Genomic DNA, 16,534 nt, shown 5'->3' with positions numbered 1-16,534 from the left:
TCACAGACAAACTCAGTGGGTTTGAACAATATTTAGTTTGTGTGGAGATTGAAGACAAATCTCTGAAGTGATGGAGGTGTGTGTGTTTGTCTGTGTGTGTTTGTGCGTATATCTGCACGCATGTTTTAGGGAGATTTAGGGTGTGTGTGTTGGTGCATGTATTAGTATGGATACAAAGCAAATTAAGAATTGATCTGTGTGCTGTTTAATGAACCAGCTGGACACTTTGACACGTATCTGCGTGATCCCACGTGTGTGCACAAATATACATATACATATACATATATATTCATCTGTCTGTGGAAGAGTGCTGTATGTACAGTTTTGCAAGGCCATTAAAAGATTTCTGACACACTTTTTCTGCATATAACATTTGAAACAAAAATAGTGGTCATTTCACATTTACATTCACTCTTAGATCGTAGATCACATCACATTGCAGTTAGTAGGTAGTTCTGAGGTTTCTGACACTTAATACCTCGATATAAAATTGTTGCCTAATGTAAGGGTTTATCTGCAACTTTGGTCTTCTTTGGCACTCTGGCTTATTGTTTATTTTATTACTTCACTATGGTGAGGTACAAATCAAATAACTGTATCATAGCCTTGCTCTAAGTTTAACTGTTTCATCATCATTCAAATGTTGGCAAGTCCTGTTTTTGTGACTATAGTATAAAAAGCAGAGATATAAACGTAGTATTTATGGCACTACTGTGAAGTGTTACTGTTTTTTATGTATAGTGGAACCTGTAGTTGAAGTCCTTCATTACAGCTTAGAGAAACCAGGCATCAATCAGATACTGTTTTCTGAAGGTCATAAAGCTATTCTTGTCAATGGATGTGCACATCAAATTTAAAATAGAGAGAGAAGGACAATTTTTAAGGAGGTGAGCTTAAATGCTATCACTGCACCTGAATATAAAACAAGGAGAACTATAGGAAGGATACAGGAAGGAAGTCTGATAGTTTTCTTCTGCTTCTGCCTCTCTACTTGTACTAAATGCCCAATTATAGCTGGGGACTTCAACCATGCTGATTTAAGGTCAGTATTCCCCAGATTTGAACAGCATATTAAATGTGCAACGAGGGGGAAAAACACATTGGATAAAGCCTACAGCAACATCCAAAAAGGCTACAGAGCAACCCCTCTACCACATCTAGGTTTGTCAGACCACATGTCCATGCTGTTGATCCCTGCATACACTCCCATTAGGAGAAGAGCCCCCCCAGTCACAAAAACTGTGAAAACCTGGCCAGAAGGTGCATCACATCAGCTGCAGGACTGTTTTGAAAACACGGACTGGAGCGTGTTCGAACATCAGGACCTTGAAGAGCACACAACATCAGTGCTCTCATATATTAACTTCTGTGTCAACAGTGTCACTGTGGACAAACGTCTCCGGGTGTATCCCAACCAGAAACCCTGGATGACTAAAGAGGTCCAGGTCCTGCTGAAGCAACGTGACGCCGCTTTTAGATCCGGTGATGGTATGCAGTACAGTGCAGCCAGATCTCAGTTGAAAAGAGGCATCAGAGAGGCCAAGGCAGCGTACAAGAGAAGGATCGAAGACCACTTCACCACCAACAACTCACGACAGGTATGGCAGGGAGTTCAGCACTTAACCAACTACAAACCTGGCAATACCACGTTGACTGAGGGTAACGCGGAGCTTGCAGAGGAGCTGAACCACTTCTTCGCACGCTTTGAGGTGAAGGGACCAGAGGCAGCAGCAGCAAAAACATCGGACAGCAGCAGCCCAAGCCTCATAGTGCAGGAATATGAGGTGAGGCGCACACTGAGGGCAGTGAACCCCAGGAAGGCCACCGGACCAGATGGGGTATCCGCAAAGGTCCTAAAAGAGTGTGCAGACCAGCTGGCTGGGGTCTTCACTAAGATCTTCAACACTTCACTGTCCCAGTCCTGCATCCCGCCGTGCCTAAAGTCAGCCACAATTGTCCCACTGCCAAAGCGTACTAACATTAGCAGCCTCAACGACTACCGACCAGTTGCTCTAACACCTGTTATAATGAAGTGCTTTGAGAAACTGGTCCGACGTCACATCATGTCCTGCCTGCCACCCACACTCGACCCGCTCCAGTTTGCATACAGAGCTAACAGATCAACTGAAGATGCCATTGCTACAACGCTCCACACCACCATCTCTCACCTGGAAGTGCAGGGCCGTTACGCCAGGCTGCTCTTTGTTGACTTTAGCTCTGCTTTCAATACGATACTCCCGGACAGACTAATAGATAAACTGCTGGAAATTGGACTTCCTTCCACCACCTGCCGCTGGATCAGAGACTTCCTCTCAGACCGTGTACAGAGAGTTAGAGTGGGGCCTCATCTTTCCTCAGCCCTCAGCCTCAACACCGGCTCTCCACAAGGCTGTGTACTGAGTCCCCTACTGTACACTCTGTACACACATGACTGTGTTAGTTCCCACCCAGACAACACAGTCATCAAGTTTGCAGATGATACCACTGTGGTGGGGCTCATCTCAGGGGGAGATGAGACTGCATACAGAGCTGAAGTTCAGAGGCTGTCAGATTGGTGTGCAGACAACAACCTGGACCTCAATACCACCAAAACAAAAGAACTGGTAGTTGACTTCAGAAGGAGGAAGTCCGAGCTGCAGCCTGTCAGCATCAACGGGGAGTGCGTGGAAAGGGTCTCCAGTTTCAAGTTTCTGGGTGTGCACATAGACACAGACCTCCAATGGAGCTCTAACACCTCTGCGGTCTTAAAGAAGGCCCAACAGCGTCTCCACTTTCTGAGAATCCTCAGAAAAATGGACCTGAAGAAGGAGCTGCTGACCGTCTTCTACCGCTGCTCCATTGAAAGTGTGCTGACATATTGCATCGGTGTGTGGTTCTCCAGCTGCACCACAGCACACAGAAAGGCACTCCAGAGGGTCATCAACATGGCCCAAAAAATCATTGGACATCCTCTTCCCTCCCTGAAGGACCTGTACAGCACTCGCTGTCTCAAGAGGGCACGCAGCATCCTACGGGACTGCACACACCCAGGACACCGGGTGTTTAAGCTGCTGCCGTCTGGCAGGAGGTTCAGGCTGCTGAGGTCCCGAACAAATAGACTCAAGGACAGCTTTTACAACAGGGCAATAGCCCTGATCAATGTAAATAGCTGACCTGACTGGATACCTCCCTGGACTTTTTAGGGGGAGGTAACAATGTTTAAAACGATAACAATAATATTTATATTTATAACAAGGTGCAATAATAATTAATGTGCAATAATAACAGTGTGCAATACACATACACTTATTCTTCTTTTTTATACTAAGTTAATATACTGTGTTGTGTTGTTTGTTACGTTGTGATGTGTCATATCGTGTCGTGTTGTGTTATATGTAGTGCCGACGTAGGACAGTTTTTCCAATTTCATTGTACTACTGTACTATGTATGACTGTGCAATGACAATAAAGAGTTATCTTATCTTATCTTATCTTATCTTATCTTATCTTATCTTAATTAGGATGTGTCTTGCTTTTATTTTATTACAGGCTACTTTATTCTAGTTTCTAAGACAAAACATGTAAGTGTAACAAATTCATTTTAAGTTAGTCTGTCACCATGATGTTATCTCTGGAAATAGTGTAAGCTTTAATCATATAAAGAACAGGTTTTAGAGCTTTTAGTTGGCTCGCATAACTGGCAGATCCTGATTTAGCAGTCAGTTGTTCTTATGGATATAAATGTTTCTGCATTTTTAAGTTTTAAATCAGTAAACCTCTTTCTTTTTCCACTCATTGCTATCATTTTCTTCTCTCCTTTCCTCTGCATTACTAACATCTTTCCTTCTTTGCAGTCTCTACATTCATGTTCTTTCTCTACTCTCCTTTCCTCTCCTCATTGATCCATTTGTCATCTTCTCACCACTCTTCATCCCATCTTTCCTCCTTTCCCCTCCTTGTTTTGCGTGAGGTCAGGATAATGGTACTAATTTGTGTGTATGCGTGCGCTTGTCCCCTATTTGTCCCCTACTAGCTTTGACACCACCGACCTACACATACTGCTGTATCAACAACAGCAACTCATACACGTACACACATCACAAGTGACGGCATCTGAAGATACCTTAACAAGATAGTTTACACTGAAAGAGAATGCAGGAAAGGAAAGCGAGGGTTGAAGAGGAGGGAAACTATCGAGGTAGTACATCACAGGTTTTTTTTTTATTATTGTTATCAAAGATAAATGCATTAAATTCAAGGAAACAGCATTACACTGCAGCCAGGAATATGTTCACCAAGTAATTCCCATACATTCATTTCCATATATTCAGGTAATCAGTAAAGGGTGCTGTGCAATTCCCCCTGCAAACATTTATCTACAATAAGTAATTATACAAAAAGGTAAGTTAATAGAATCTGATGTAAAACCAAATGGAAATCTAATCTTTCTGAGCTTATTGCCTCCAACTAAGACAAAAAAAAACCCCACAGAAACATTTTCTCCCTTAAGAATTTATACTTTATTATTCTTCTAAATCAAGAATAAAGTTAAAGTGGAGAAATTTGATGTAGTGCTACACTGACATTTATTACTGCAGAAGCTTCAAACCTATAAAAGAATTTTAAAAGCTTCACCAGAAGTGTGCATCATACAGTATGTGTGCGGCAACTCCCAGAGTGCTATGACGAGCATTGCTTCAATTGCTAATGCACTGTGCCCCATTTCAAAAGCTGCCATGGCCATCGGCTTTATTTCAAGATAAATCATAAATGATAGAGAAAACTATCTAATTTTGAAGGTTCCATTGAATGTGGGTGAGAAATGCCTTGGTGATCAACATTTTCTGAAACATTCTTTATTTCTCTCTGATAGTGGGACAGATGAGCCTCTGCTTTGCTGTTTGTTTACAGGAAACACAAACAACTAACACAGCTCTGTTCAAAGGTAACAGTCCCTACCTGCCGTTAGGTAGATAGTGTTTTTCACACCAAAGTAGGAGTATAAAAACAAAATATTGTGTTTTCATGTGTGGTTAGATGCTGGTTTATGACTTAGCTGGTCCTAGTAAGCCCTGTAATAAGACCTTGTAAAATGGTTACTTACAGTATTATTAAACTAATTTTGACCTTGAAGTTTGACCTTCTGTGGTCAAGCTGTAGTGATAACCCTTTGACCCCAGCTGAAACTACACCAAGGTAGGACAGCAGTCTGTTTTTTTAAACACAGAGCTGTGTTTCTTTCTCAGTAATAGCTGTTTAAATATTTATTTGTGCTTGTACTATACGGTTGTCTGTAACATCTAGATGTGGTATACCTACCCACCACACACATATAGCTTTCCATTTTCCCTGTGTTGTTATTGATTGTAGTTAAACAGCACCACTCCTGTCGGCTTGTACCAGGTAATTGGCTTCATATTGAAACTGTCACAGAGAGGATGTGTTTCATTTTAGGCCCCGAGGGCACGGAAAGTGTAGTGCCAGAGGAATCAATCCTTATTCCTTGGTACTGGCTTGTTTTTGTAAAGGAAATACTTGTTTATTAATTAGTGTGGTGGTTGTGTATCCAGCTTGTATGGGAAAGCCACTTAAGGCTTAAGCTGGCCCTTCCATCCCAGGTTCAGTTCCAAGTGTAACGGAACGGGATTCAGCTTAAGATTGCCATAGACAGACACCGGTCATAGTATCATTCTAACAGCTGCTCCAGATTACCTGTACCCTGTTGTGGAAGGCATTACTCAGAAAGTATTAAATTATTACAGAGTCAAGAAAAAGCATGATACATGTGACAGAAACTGTAGGGTCTTTACCTTACAATATAAAGCCACCCAAGGTCACTGTTGTTGTGACTTGGTGCTATATGAATAAAACTGAACTTAACTGAAATTGAATACAAAGTCTATATAATATAAAAATAGGTTTTTGTGCTTATAGAACCGCCTACATTTCTTTTAAAAAAAATTATAGTAATTTAATCAAAGTTTTAGTTGTCTCATGAATATTGAATGCAGTAAGTGAATTGGGTGTGAGTCATACTGTGCTACTTGTGGTCAAGATATCCTTATGCTATATCCTCAATGAGTCAGGGCATTTTTTTAATCCTTGCGCACATACAAAAGATAGACATGTAATTATACAAGATGCATCATAATTTCCTTAGGGATCAATAAAGTATTGTGATTCTAATGCATTATATTCAATGAGTGGTTTAAAAAAAAAATCTAATTATTCCATTGAAAGTAGGACAGTTCAGATCGAAGCAATGTAGAAACAGCAAAGAATTAATATTCCAACAAGTAACTATGGGTGTGTTTGTTTTTTCTTTCCTTTTTTTTTTACATTGTGCTTTGGTAAATAACACCAAATCTGAAGGGAAACCTTATTTATAAGAATGTTCTGCCTGGCAATTTTTAATCAACAGACGTGAAGGTCTGGAATACTTATATGTATGTGACCTGCAAGCAAACCATTTTTCCTGATGTCTGGAAGGTGAAAAAATGGAAACCCATACGAAACCATTTATCCCTGCGATACGGCTTACGTGTAACCATAGCTTAGTAATTGCAGCTTAACTAGGAAACTCATATCAGTTTAGCTGGCTCCCTTTTATGATTAAACTGTCCTTTAAACCAAAAAAAATTTTTTAGGCAGATAAGTGCAAGAATCCCATATCAGCATCTGATCACTGCCATTCAATCAAACAAGATTTAAGAAAGAAAAGCCTGGACACACTAGTGCTCTTTTATAAAAGAACAACGCGAGTCCTCAAAGACTTTGGATTACAGTCATAATTGAAGATAGATTGGAGATAATTTATGCAAAGAAATCTATCTCCTCACAGTTTGGTTTTTTCCTTGTGTATTATCTGTTTTATATGAGTATATTGGTATACTAGAGTTTAGGCAGCAAGATGTGTGTTTGTTCAATTCCATATCACACAAATACACAAATTCTTGGTTCCTTGTGTCTTAAAATGCATTGGTATTTTAGGTTCTCACCTTTTGTGAAGTTTATTACATAAAACTATTTCTATAATTTACACATGAGCATTTCACTGTGCTTATTATGGATGCTTACCTTAACCACATCCACATCTGTTGAGCTGCAGGTGATAGAGTCGTCCACCTCCCTCACCTGCCCATCGCTTTCCACAGTAACCACTTTGATTGGCACTGCAACATGTCGACCGGTTAGAATGGCTGTATTCACAATCTCTGTGTCCTGTAGAGGGAAGGAAAAAAAATTTCATGAGCCCTGAAGTTCATGTCGCTCGATATAGTTGGCGGTTGGTACATGCAGGAATATATATATATATATATATATATATATATATATATATATATATAAAATCATTCGACATTTTAAATTACGTCAAATGTCATTTTTCTCAAATAATTTTGTTGAAACTTGAGATGAAAGAGCTAGCACTGCCCTCAGCAAGAAGCTCCAAGGTTCGACTCTGGGGCTTTCTGTGTGGATTTAACATGTGTGCATGTGTTTCCACATTATTTTTATCTACTTTTAATATACAGGATAAGACCCAGCACAGCACTGTCTTTCAATTAGACAGCTGAGATGATATGCTGGGGAAACCTGAAATTTATGCCGGTGTTAATAATAAGCCACCAGGCATTATCAGAGCTTCAAACTAAACTCCCACCCAAACTTTGACATGCTATACTCAAAGTACATGAAAAGTAAGACTTTACTGATGATGGTGAAAGATGCAGGAGGAGAAAGAGGAAGAACCACTGTGTGGAGACGATGGAGAGTTTTTAAAAGGAAGAGAGAGAGAGGGGAAAAGGTGATTATAAACCTTGTGATTATTGTAATCAGCATGATTACATTTGATTAAATCCTTTGAATAAAAATAGTACAAACAAACCAGCATACATGCACACCTCAGAACACTGTGTGCCAGTGTCAATCTTGATTATTTGGCATTGAGTTTCCAAGGGGGCATTTATCACCACCAACACACACACACACACACACACATACGAGCCTGATTACAGAGTACTGTTCTGTGCCCCTGTGTCTGGATGGGAAGTATGTATATGTGTCTGTAATTTGACACCAGTGTAATTAAGCTCAATATACATGATGCCAGCAGAGAAGATGAAGAAGAAACAGAGAATAAATCTCTGATATTTAGTTTAGGCCATTTTATTCACTATAAAGGAACAACATTGCTCAGAAACAGTTTCAAGCTCAGAGGCAAATTCTGTGTACTGTATCGAAAATAAGTGCAACTAAATAAGTAGAATAAGATGTCACACACACACACACACACACACACACACACACACACACACACACACACACACACACACACACACACACACACACACACACACGAATAGGACTTCTGATCCACACACAATCCCATTTAATAAAAACACTGTTTACGCACAGGTAACCAGCAATAATATTCTTTATCTGCCCTGAGGTGGAAGAAGCAGCAGATGGGCTTTATAAGATAACCAGAACAGTAGATAATGTGTCTGTTTTTCTGTATGTCTATATATATGTATGATAAAATGTGTGCAGTATCCTGAGGCACTCGCCACAGTAGTGCCATAAATACTACGTTTATATCTCTGCTTTTTATACTATAGGCACAAAAACGGGACTTGCCAACATTTGAATGATGATGAAACAGTTAAACTTAGAGCAAGGCTATGATACAGTTATTTGATTTGGCACAGTCACAATTATGTGTGCGTGCATCTTCTAGACGAATATCCAGCTATGGTATAGAAATAAAGCCAGTTATTCACATTATCCTGTAAAAATATTTGATGTTTTTAAAGTTTACCTTACTACGATAGTTAAGAAGTGGACATCTTGAGAAATAAGAAGTCACGGAAAATCTGGCACAAGTTGACTCCCAGTCTTTCCAAACAGACATTTTAATGCGTATTTTAGGTAGTTGATACCTTATAAAGCATTATGTAATTTCAGAGAAAGAAAAGTGCTTTACTCTTTATTTAACTATATTTTACTAGTGACTTTCAAATTTCAAGATTTTTGAAATGATTTAATCCTTTGTTACATACAGTATCAAACTGACCTGAGTTTAATTTTCCCTGAGCCTTAACATTTTGACAAACCTCTGTCCTGTATCTATACAATTAAATCTCATGCTAATTTTAGTCTCACTGGCTGTGCAATATGCTAAGGATTTTCCTATTGCCATCATAAATGAAACAAATCCACCGGGTCTTCAGTTCCACTGTCCGTGGAGGTGTTTGAATTTTCACCTGTATTTTTAGCTTAGCAGAAACAGAAATTACGAGTTAAGTGAGAATACTCATTCTTTGTTTGAGGGCGAGCTAAGCTAGCTCTGCATTATGCAAATATCTTATAGTGTTTGTTCTATTCATGAATATGTGTTTTGATGACATGGGAACTATTGCTGCATCTGCTGCATCTGCTATTAGTGTCTCAAACTGACTGGAGTGATAAGGGTTTGTAAAATTTCTCTTGGTCTGTGTGAAAGCTATTGAAAGAAATAGAATTGGCAGGATAAGGCTAAAGCTTTTCATTCTTTTTGAGAGTATAAGGACATGTCATAACATATATAGTCACCATTACATACCACCAAACTCAAACTAAACTTAACAATGTGTCAGCAAAAAAAGAGCCTTACTCATTGGATTTCCTCTCTCCAGAAACAGAAAGAGATTGAAGGTATCATTTCAGAGCGTGTATGGGGAAGAAAGACCTCAAACAGAAAAAAAACCCTTACCTGGTCATTATGCAATCTGCAATATGAAACAGCACTGTTGGACACTGTGTTTTTGACAAAAAATATAGTCCATACATTTTTCAAAAGAAATTTTGTCAGAACAAAAAGTAAAAAGATGCAAAAATAGAGAAAACAGAAAAATGAATGAATGAGAACAAATTTTCAGAAAATAGAGAATGTGAAAATTAGCAGATAAAACATAACACGAAGAGGGATATTAGAGCAACTGTAAAGGAGACAGAAAAAGAGCCAGAGAAAGAAAAGGAAAGAATTTCATGCCTGTCCATGGGAATTATTAAGTGGCTCGTCAACAACTGGCTCCCCTACTGCCTTCAAAAGCCGCTGCACACTGCACTGAGATAAGCTCAGAGCAAGTGTGTGAATGGGTGGTAAATGTGGCAAGTATTTGTATGTATGAATGAATGCGTTTTTGTGTGATTTCATGTAGGTTCCTGACAACACCTGTGCATGGGTATGTGTGTCTGTTTATGCATAAGAGTCTCACTCATGTACACATATATACACATATTTGGCAAGAGGGAGCAAGAGACTGTGTGTGTGTGTGTGTGCACTTAAACCTATGCACTGACAAATATGTTTGTATGTGCATGTTACAAAGAAAAAATAAAGTCTAGGGAACGGCCTCCCTCCTCAGCAAAGTTTAGCCATGCATGCATGCGTGTGAGAATGTGCAACTTCAAGTGAAGCAACTAGAGCGAGACCACCCATCAGTAACACACACACACAAAGAGCAAAATAGTTGACACAGTAAAAAATGTGAGCATTTTGCTCTTCTGTATAAATTCAATTCCAACTTACAATATGGGTTTGTAAGCATTTCTCTTTCTGACTCTCCTTACTTCTCCTCTGCTGATCTTCACCCACTCTCTTTCCGTCTCTCTCCTTTTTACACACACTCGCACATAAAATACCAGAATTTCTTTCCATCAAAATGAAAATACAGACAAACAATTAACACAAAGATATTAACACATGCTTAAAAACACACATATAAATGACAACATATCTACCCTATCTGCTATTCTCTTCATTTCTTAAATTGTCAAGTTTCTTATTTGGGGGACATTTTTGGAACATATACAACTCTTGTCATCCGTTTGCACTTTTTTTGACCTCTAACCACAGTCTTGCAAACCCTGTGGCATAAGTCCCATCCACCCCCATCCCCCACCCTCACCCACCCCGTTCCTTCTGCTACTGCCCTTAAAGAATTTAAATTTCTATTTTTGGGAAATAAATGCATCATACACTACAGTCCATTTTACTAGAAGAGTAAGAAAGGGTTCTGCAGCAAGTCTACTTGTTCTTTTATTTTGAAGGAACAATTTTATCAGTATAAAGAAAACAGACTGTGTTTGGTGCCTTTACCTGTAAAAATGAAAAAACAAAATCATGTCACATGATTGCAAATGAGGGCTAGCCATCCATGACTTTCTGAGTTTGAATACATTAAACTGAATGATGTTAACACACTAAGACATGATAGAATTTCTTCTATACCCAAAGCAACAGGACACTGTTTTAAATTCAAAGCAGTCATTTAATCAGCCTATAGCCCTTTGGCTATATTAAATACATGGCACACACTTACAAAGCTAGGCACATATTGACACATTTGGGCCAAACCAAGCATGTGCTTTACTAAAAGCAAACAACCAAATGGCCCAAAAATGCATTAAAGGCATCCCATTTATTGACATGAGTCATTTAGTTAAAAGGATGAATAGTTAATGGAGTAATTGGCCTTTTAATCAGGAAGGTACCCAATATCCCCATTAACAAATGTTATTTGATCCAGACCCTATTCCCATGTCATTATACAATCATTGAATTTCATTCCTCCGTGTATGTATTTGCACAAATACAACAGAGAAACAATTGCGTTGGTTTAGTCAGAGCAATGAAGCTGCACTTAATCATCAAAGACCATCATGATCAATGTTCAGTTGTTATTTGTCACTGTAAAAGTCCCACGCTGTTCATCTTGATATTTGCTGTGATATAAAAAAGTGTGGTACAAAAGAAAACAGAGAAAGACTGAAAAGATTTTTTTTGCTATTGTACATATTTATGCATCCAGAGTTCAGAAGGCCGAAAAGCAGAAAGCCGATGTTGCATGCATGTATGCGTCTACACCGAAATCCCACAGCAGAAGGCTAGTAAAACAAATTTTAGGTCATACAACCCTGTACACTGTTTAATACATATATACATATACAGCGTTAATTAAGCATTAAAGTCATTAAAGGCGTGCATGTGTGCAAATCTAGTGTTTAACATATTTCTGCTCCAATGCCATTGTCAAGACAGGGTTTGTACATTAATTGAGGTTCTTTGAAGTTGTTTTGCTGCACTGGAATTTGGTTTATATACTCTTTCTAGAAACATTTATAGTTTGTACATATCTATGGTGACACACACACACATATGTATATATACATATATATATATAAATGACAAGGTATTTGACATCTCTGCTCTGTGTTTGACAAGGTGTCTACAAATCTACCGATACTATATACGTATGTGTGTGTGTGTGTGTGTGTGTGTGTGTGTGTGTGTGTGTGTGTGTGTGTGTGTATATATATATATATATATATTGTTCCAATTTATTACGTCATTCCTGCCACCAGCCAAGTATTTTCAGCATAACAATGTGAGCTTACACACATGCACTGTGTGTCAAGGCTCAGCTGCTGAAGGAAAATTTGTTGAAGGCACTTAGCTGCAATTTACTACAGACCCATTAAACACATCAACGGTATGACATTCTGTGTGTGTGTGTGTGTGTGTGTGTGTGTGCGTGCGTGCGTGCATGTCTTTTTGCTCATTTCTATTTGTTTTCATGTCTGTGTATGTATTGCTTTACGGGGTATTTTACATGTAACTACTTAAATTAATTTTCACACGTGGATAATATTAATATTCTTTACTCACATTTAATTATATACTAAGGATATTTCTACTTTTTTATTTTCACACTAATTCTACTAATTCAAATCAGTTACAATATACATATATAGTTTAACACACGCACACACACGCACACACACACACACACCTATCTATGTATCTATATCAGCTTAAGATAAGATAAGATAACCTTTATTAGTCCCACACATGGGAAATTTGTTTTGTCACAGCAGGAAGTGGACAGTGCAAAAGTTATGACGCAAAAATTAGAATACAATAAGAATAAATACAGTACACAGCTGTACAGAATAGAATAAAATAATATACTATATACAGTAGAATAAAATAGAATAAAAATATACAATAAGATAAAAATAGAATACGAATGCTATATACAACTGAGTAAAAATACAACGATGACAGAAAGGATTATTGCACTTAGTATTATTGCATATGTATGGATGTGTGTGCTTGATCAGTTAAAGTCTTTATTATGGAGTCTGACAGCAGTGGGGAGGAAAGACCTGCGAAATCTCTCCGTCCCACACCGTGGGTGCCGCAGTCTCCCACTGAAGGAGCTGCTCAGTGCTGTCACAGTCTGCTGCATGGGGTGGGAGATGTTGTCCAACAGGGATGACAGCTTAGCCGCCGTTCTCCTGTCACTCACCACCTCCACTGGGTCCAGAGGGCATCCTAGAACAGAGCTGGCCCTTCGGATCACCCTGTTCAGTCTCTTCCTGTCCCCAGCAGAGATGCTGCCGCCCCAGCAGACCACACCATAAAAGATAGCAGAAGCCACCACAGAGTCATAGAAGGTCTTCAGGAGTGGGCCCTCCACCCCAAACGACCTGAGTCTCCGCAGCAGGTACAGCCTGCTCTGCCCTTTCCTGTAGAGGGCGTCTGAGTTATGAGTCCAGTCCAGTCTGTTGTTCAGATGAACACCAAGGTACCTGTAGCTGTCCACAGCCTCAATGTCCATACCCTGGATGTTCAGTGGTTGCAGTGGAGAATGCTTGTGCCTGCGGAAGTCTACCACCAGCTCCTTGGTTTTACTGGCGTTGATCTGGAGGTAGTTCAGCTGGCACCAGTCCACAAAGTCTTGAGTCAGTCCTCTGTACTCCTTGTCGTCCCCATCAGTGATGAGGCCGACTATTGCAGAGTCATCAGAGAACTTCTGCAGGAAGCACTGGGTGGAATTGTGGGAGAAGTCTGCAGTGTAGATGGTGAAGAGGAACGGAGCCAGAACCGTTCCCTGTGGGGCCCCCGTACTGCAGACGACCCTGTCCGACACACAGCCCTGAGTCCTCACATACTGTGGTCGGTCGGTGAGGTAGTCCAAAATCCAGGTAGTGAGGTGATGGTCCACTCCAGAGTTCTCCAGCTTGTCCTTCAGAACCGAGGGAAGAATGGTGTTGAAGGCACTGGAGAAATCAAAGAACATGATTCTCACAGTGCTTTCAGCGGTCTCCAGGTGAGCGAGGGAACGATGTAGGAGGTGAATGACGGCATCATCCGCTCCAATGCCAGGCTGGTAGGCAAACTGAAGTGGGTCCAGTGATGAGCTTGTTAGGCGCCGAAGCTGAGCCAGGACCAACCGCTCCAGGGTCTTCATCAGGTGGGATGTCAGAGCCACCGGCCTGTAGCTGTTGAGGTCTTTGGGGCGTGAAGTCTTTGGCACTGGTACAACACAGGAGGTTTTCCAGAGCTGTGGGACTCTTCCCAACCTCAGGCTCAGGTTGAAGAGGTGCTCCATCACCCCACACAGTTGGTCCGCGCAGGACCTGACGACCCTCGAGCTGATGCCATCTGGACCCGCTGCCTTCTTGCCATTAATCCTCCTCAGTTCCCTCCTAACCTGGGTGGTTGAGAGAGACAGGCTGGAGCCTTGTGTTGAGTGTGTATTGGATGCTGTTGTTGGGGGTGGGGAGGAGTGAGCAGGGTGAATAGAGGAGGTGTGAAGTGTCTGAGGTGTCAGAGGTGGAACAGCAGCAGTGGGGGTGGGTGAGTCTGCAGCCGATGTTGTAGACTGTCTCATGGTTGAATCAAATCTGTTGAAGAAATTATTCAGTTCATTTGCCCACCTCACATCCCTCCCAGGCAGAGAGTTCTGCTGTTTGTGGCCTGAGATGGTTCTGAGGCCTCTCCAGACTTCACCAACGTTGTTTTGTTGAAGCTGGTTCTCCATCTTCTGCCTGTAGCTGTCCTTCCCATTCCTTATCAGTCCCCTCAACTCTCTCTGCACCCTTTTCAACTCCTCTTTGTCTTTGGATTTGAAGGCCCTCCTCTTCTGCTTGAGGACAGCTTTAATTTCTGGGGTAATCCAAGGTTTGTTGTTGGAGAAACACCGTACAGTCCTGGTAGGTACGGTGTTATCCACACAGAAATTAATATAGTCAGTAATGCATGTAGTAAGGCTGTCGATGTCCTCTCCATGGTCGTCACAGATCACCTCCCACACAGTCGACTCAAAACAGTCCTTAAGAGCCTCCTCGCTCTCTCTTGTTAATCCAAAGAGGCCAGTCCACTTTGCCAAAATGTCATTGCAGCAATTCAAAATGGTAGTGCAAATCATTAGTTTGTATGCCCCCCACCCCCCATCTGCTTTTATGCATGGCTGACAACGTGAAGGAAATGCCCTGACTAAGATGATGGATAGTGTCCTGGGAGTCTCCTCCCAGATCTTGACCAAGGCATCACTAATAGTGATGTGCGGATTGATCCTGAAATATCGATTCCTCCGATACCAATCATTTATGTTCTAGAATCGATTCTCACATTAAAATATCGATATTTTAGTAATTTAGGGTAAATTTATAGTTTATCATTAACAGGAACACAGTGGAAAGAAACTATAACTTTCTTATTGTCTACATTCAAAGGAACTACTTCCTCTTCCGGCTTTCATAGTCGTGTGCGAAATACGGCTGTATAAAAGTCTTGCAGCCCCTTGGCGTGCGCACTCACAACAATGGCTGAGCGTAATGGGAGTCATGTGCGGACTTATTTTACCTCCACAAACAGCTGAGACGTGGTTTGTGATACATGTGGCAAAAACGTGAGCTGTTGTGGACATACTTTCCAACCTTGAGACCTCTGCTCCTTGCTATCTCAGTTCAGTTCAGTTCATTTTTATTTCAAACATTTCAAACATGTACCTTCACAATCATTACAAAATATCATTCCATTATTTGTTTGAAAAGGAATAGGCTGAAGTATTTACTTATTTGTCCCTACCCCCTCAAGTTTTACCTCTCATTCATTTAATTCTTTTTTTTTTGTCTTAAATTAAACAAACAACATATGAAACATATGAAGTAAAGCAAAACAAAGCAAAACATACATAAATCAAAAACAAGAAATTAGCAAGCCCCACCACAGTATAGTTTCTTTCATATGAAAAATACAGAATGTGTATATTTGCAGATACACAAGTTATGGAAAAACAAACAAACCAAAACAAAAAAACCGAAAAAGAACGGCAACACCATTACCAGCAACATTACCGTCCTGGGTTAACCTCGTTTTCTTCATTCTTATAATTATTTAAAATTAGGTTTTTATATTTTACTTTAAACTGTTTTATGTTTTTACTGTCTTTTATTTCTTCTGTTAGACTGTTCCATAATTTAACTCCTGCAATTGAGATAGACATACAGGGAGTGCAGAATTATTAGGCAAATGAGTATTTTGTCCACTGGACAAAATACTGCTTGAAGAAGGTGTCTTCCAGAAAGCCGCTGCATGAGTATTTTGTCCACTGGACAAAATACTCATGCAGCGGCTTTCTGGAAGACACCTTCAAGCAGTGGTACAGGAATAATAATAATAATAATAATAATAAACTTTATTTATAAAGCACACTTAAAAACC

The 16,534-nt window shown here is 40.1% G+C and overlaps 1 protein-coding gene across 1 annotated transcript in view; it reads right to left on the bottom strand.

Moving 5' to 3' along the window:
• LOC308403984 (transmembrane protein 132C) overlaps window positions 1-16,534 on the bottom strand; it is a 310,199-nt gene that overhangs the window by 55,004 nt on the left and 238,661 nt on the right. Inside the window, exon 6 of the mRNA XM_080893797.1 lies at window positions 7,057-7,200. Within this exon, the coding sequence (XP_080749923.1) occupies window positions 7,057-7,200 (144 nt within the window). The remainder of the gene's footprint in view (window positions 1-7,056; window positions 7,201-16,534) is intronic.

The sequence above is a fragment of the Rhamphochromis sp. 'chilingali' genome, assembly GCF_963969265.1.
Source record: "Rhamphochromis sp. 'chilingali' genome assembly, chromosome: 10".
Taxonomy (NCBI): Eukaryota; Metazoa; Chordata; class Actinopteri; order Cichliformes; family Cichlidae; genus Rhamphochromis; species Rhamphochromis sp. 'chilingali'.
Note: the sequence above shows the minus strand (reverse complement) of the source record. Positions and strands in the feature narration are given on the sequence as shown.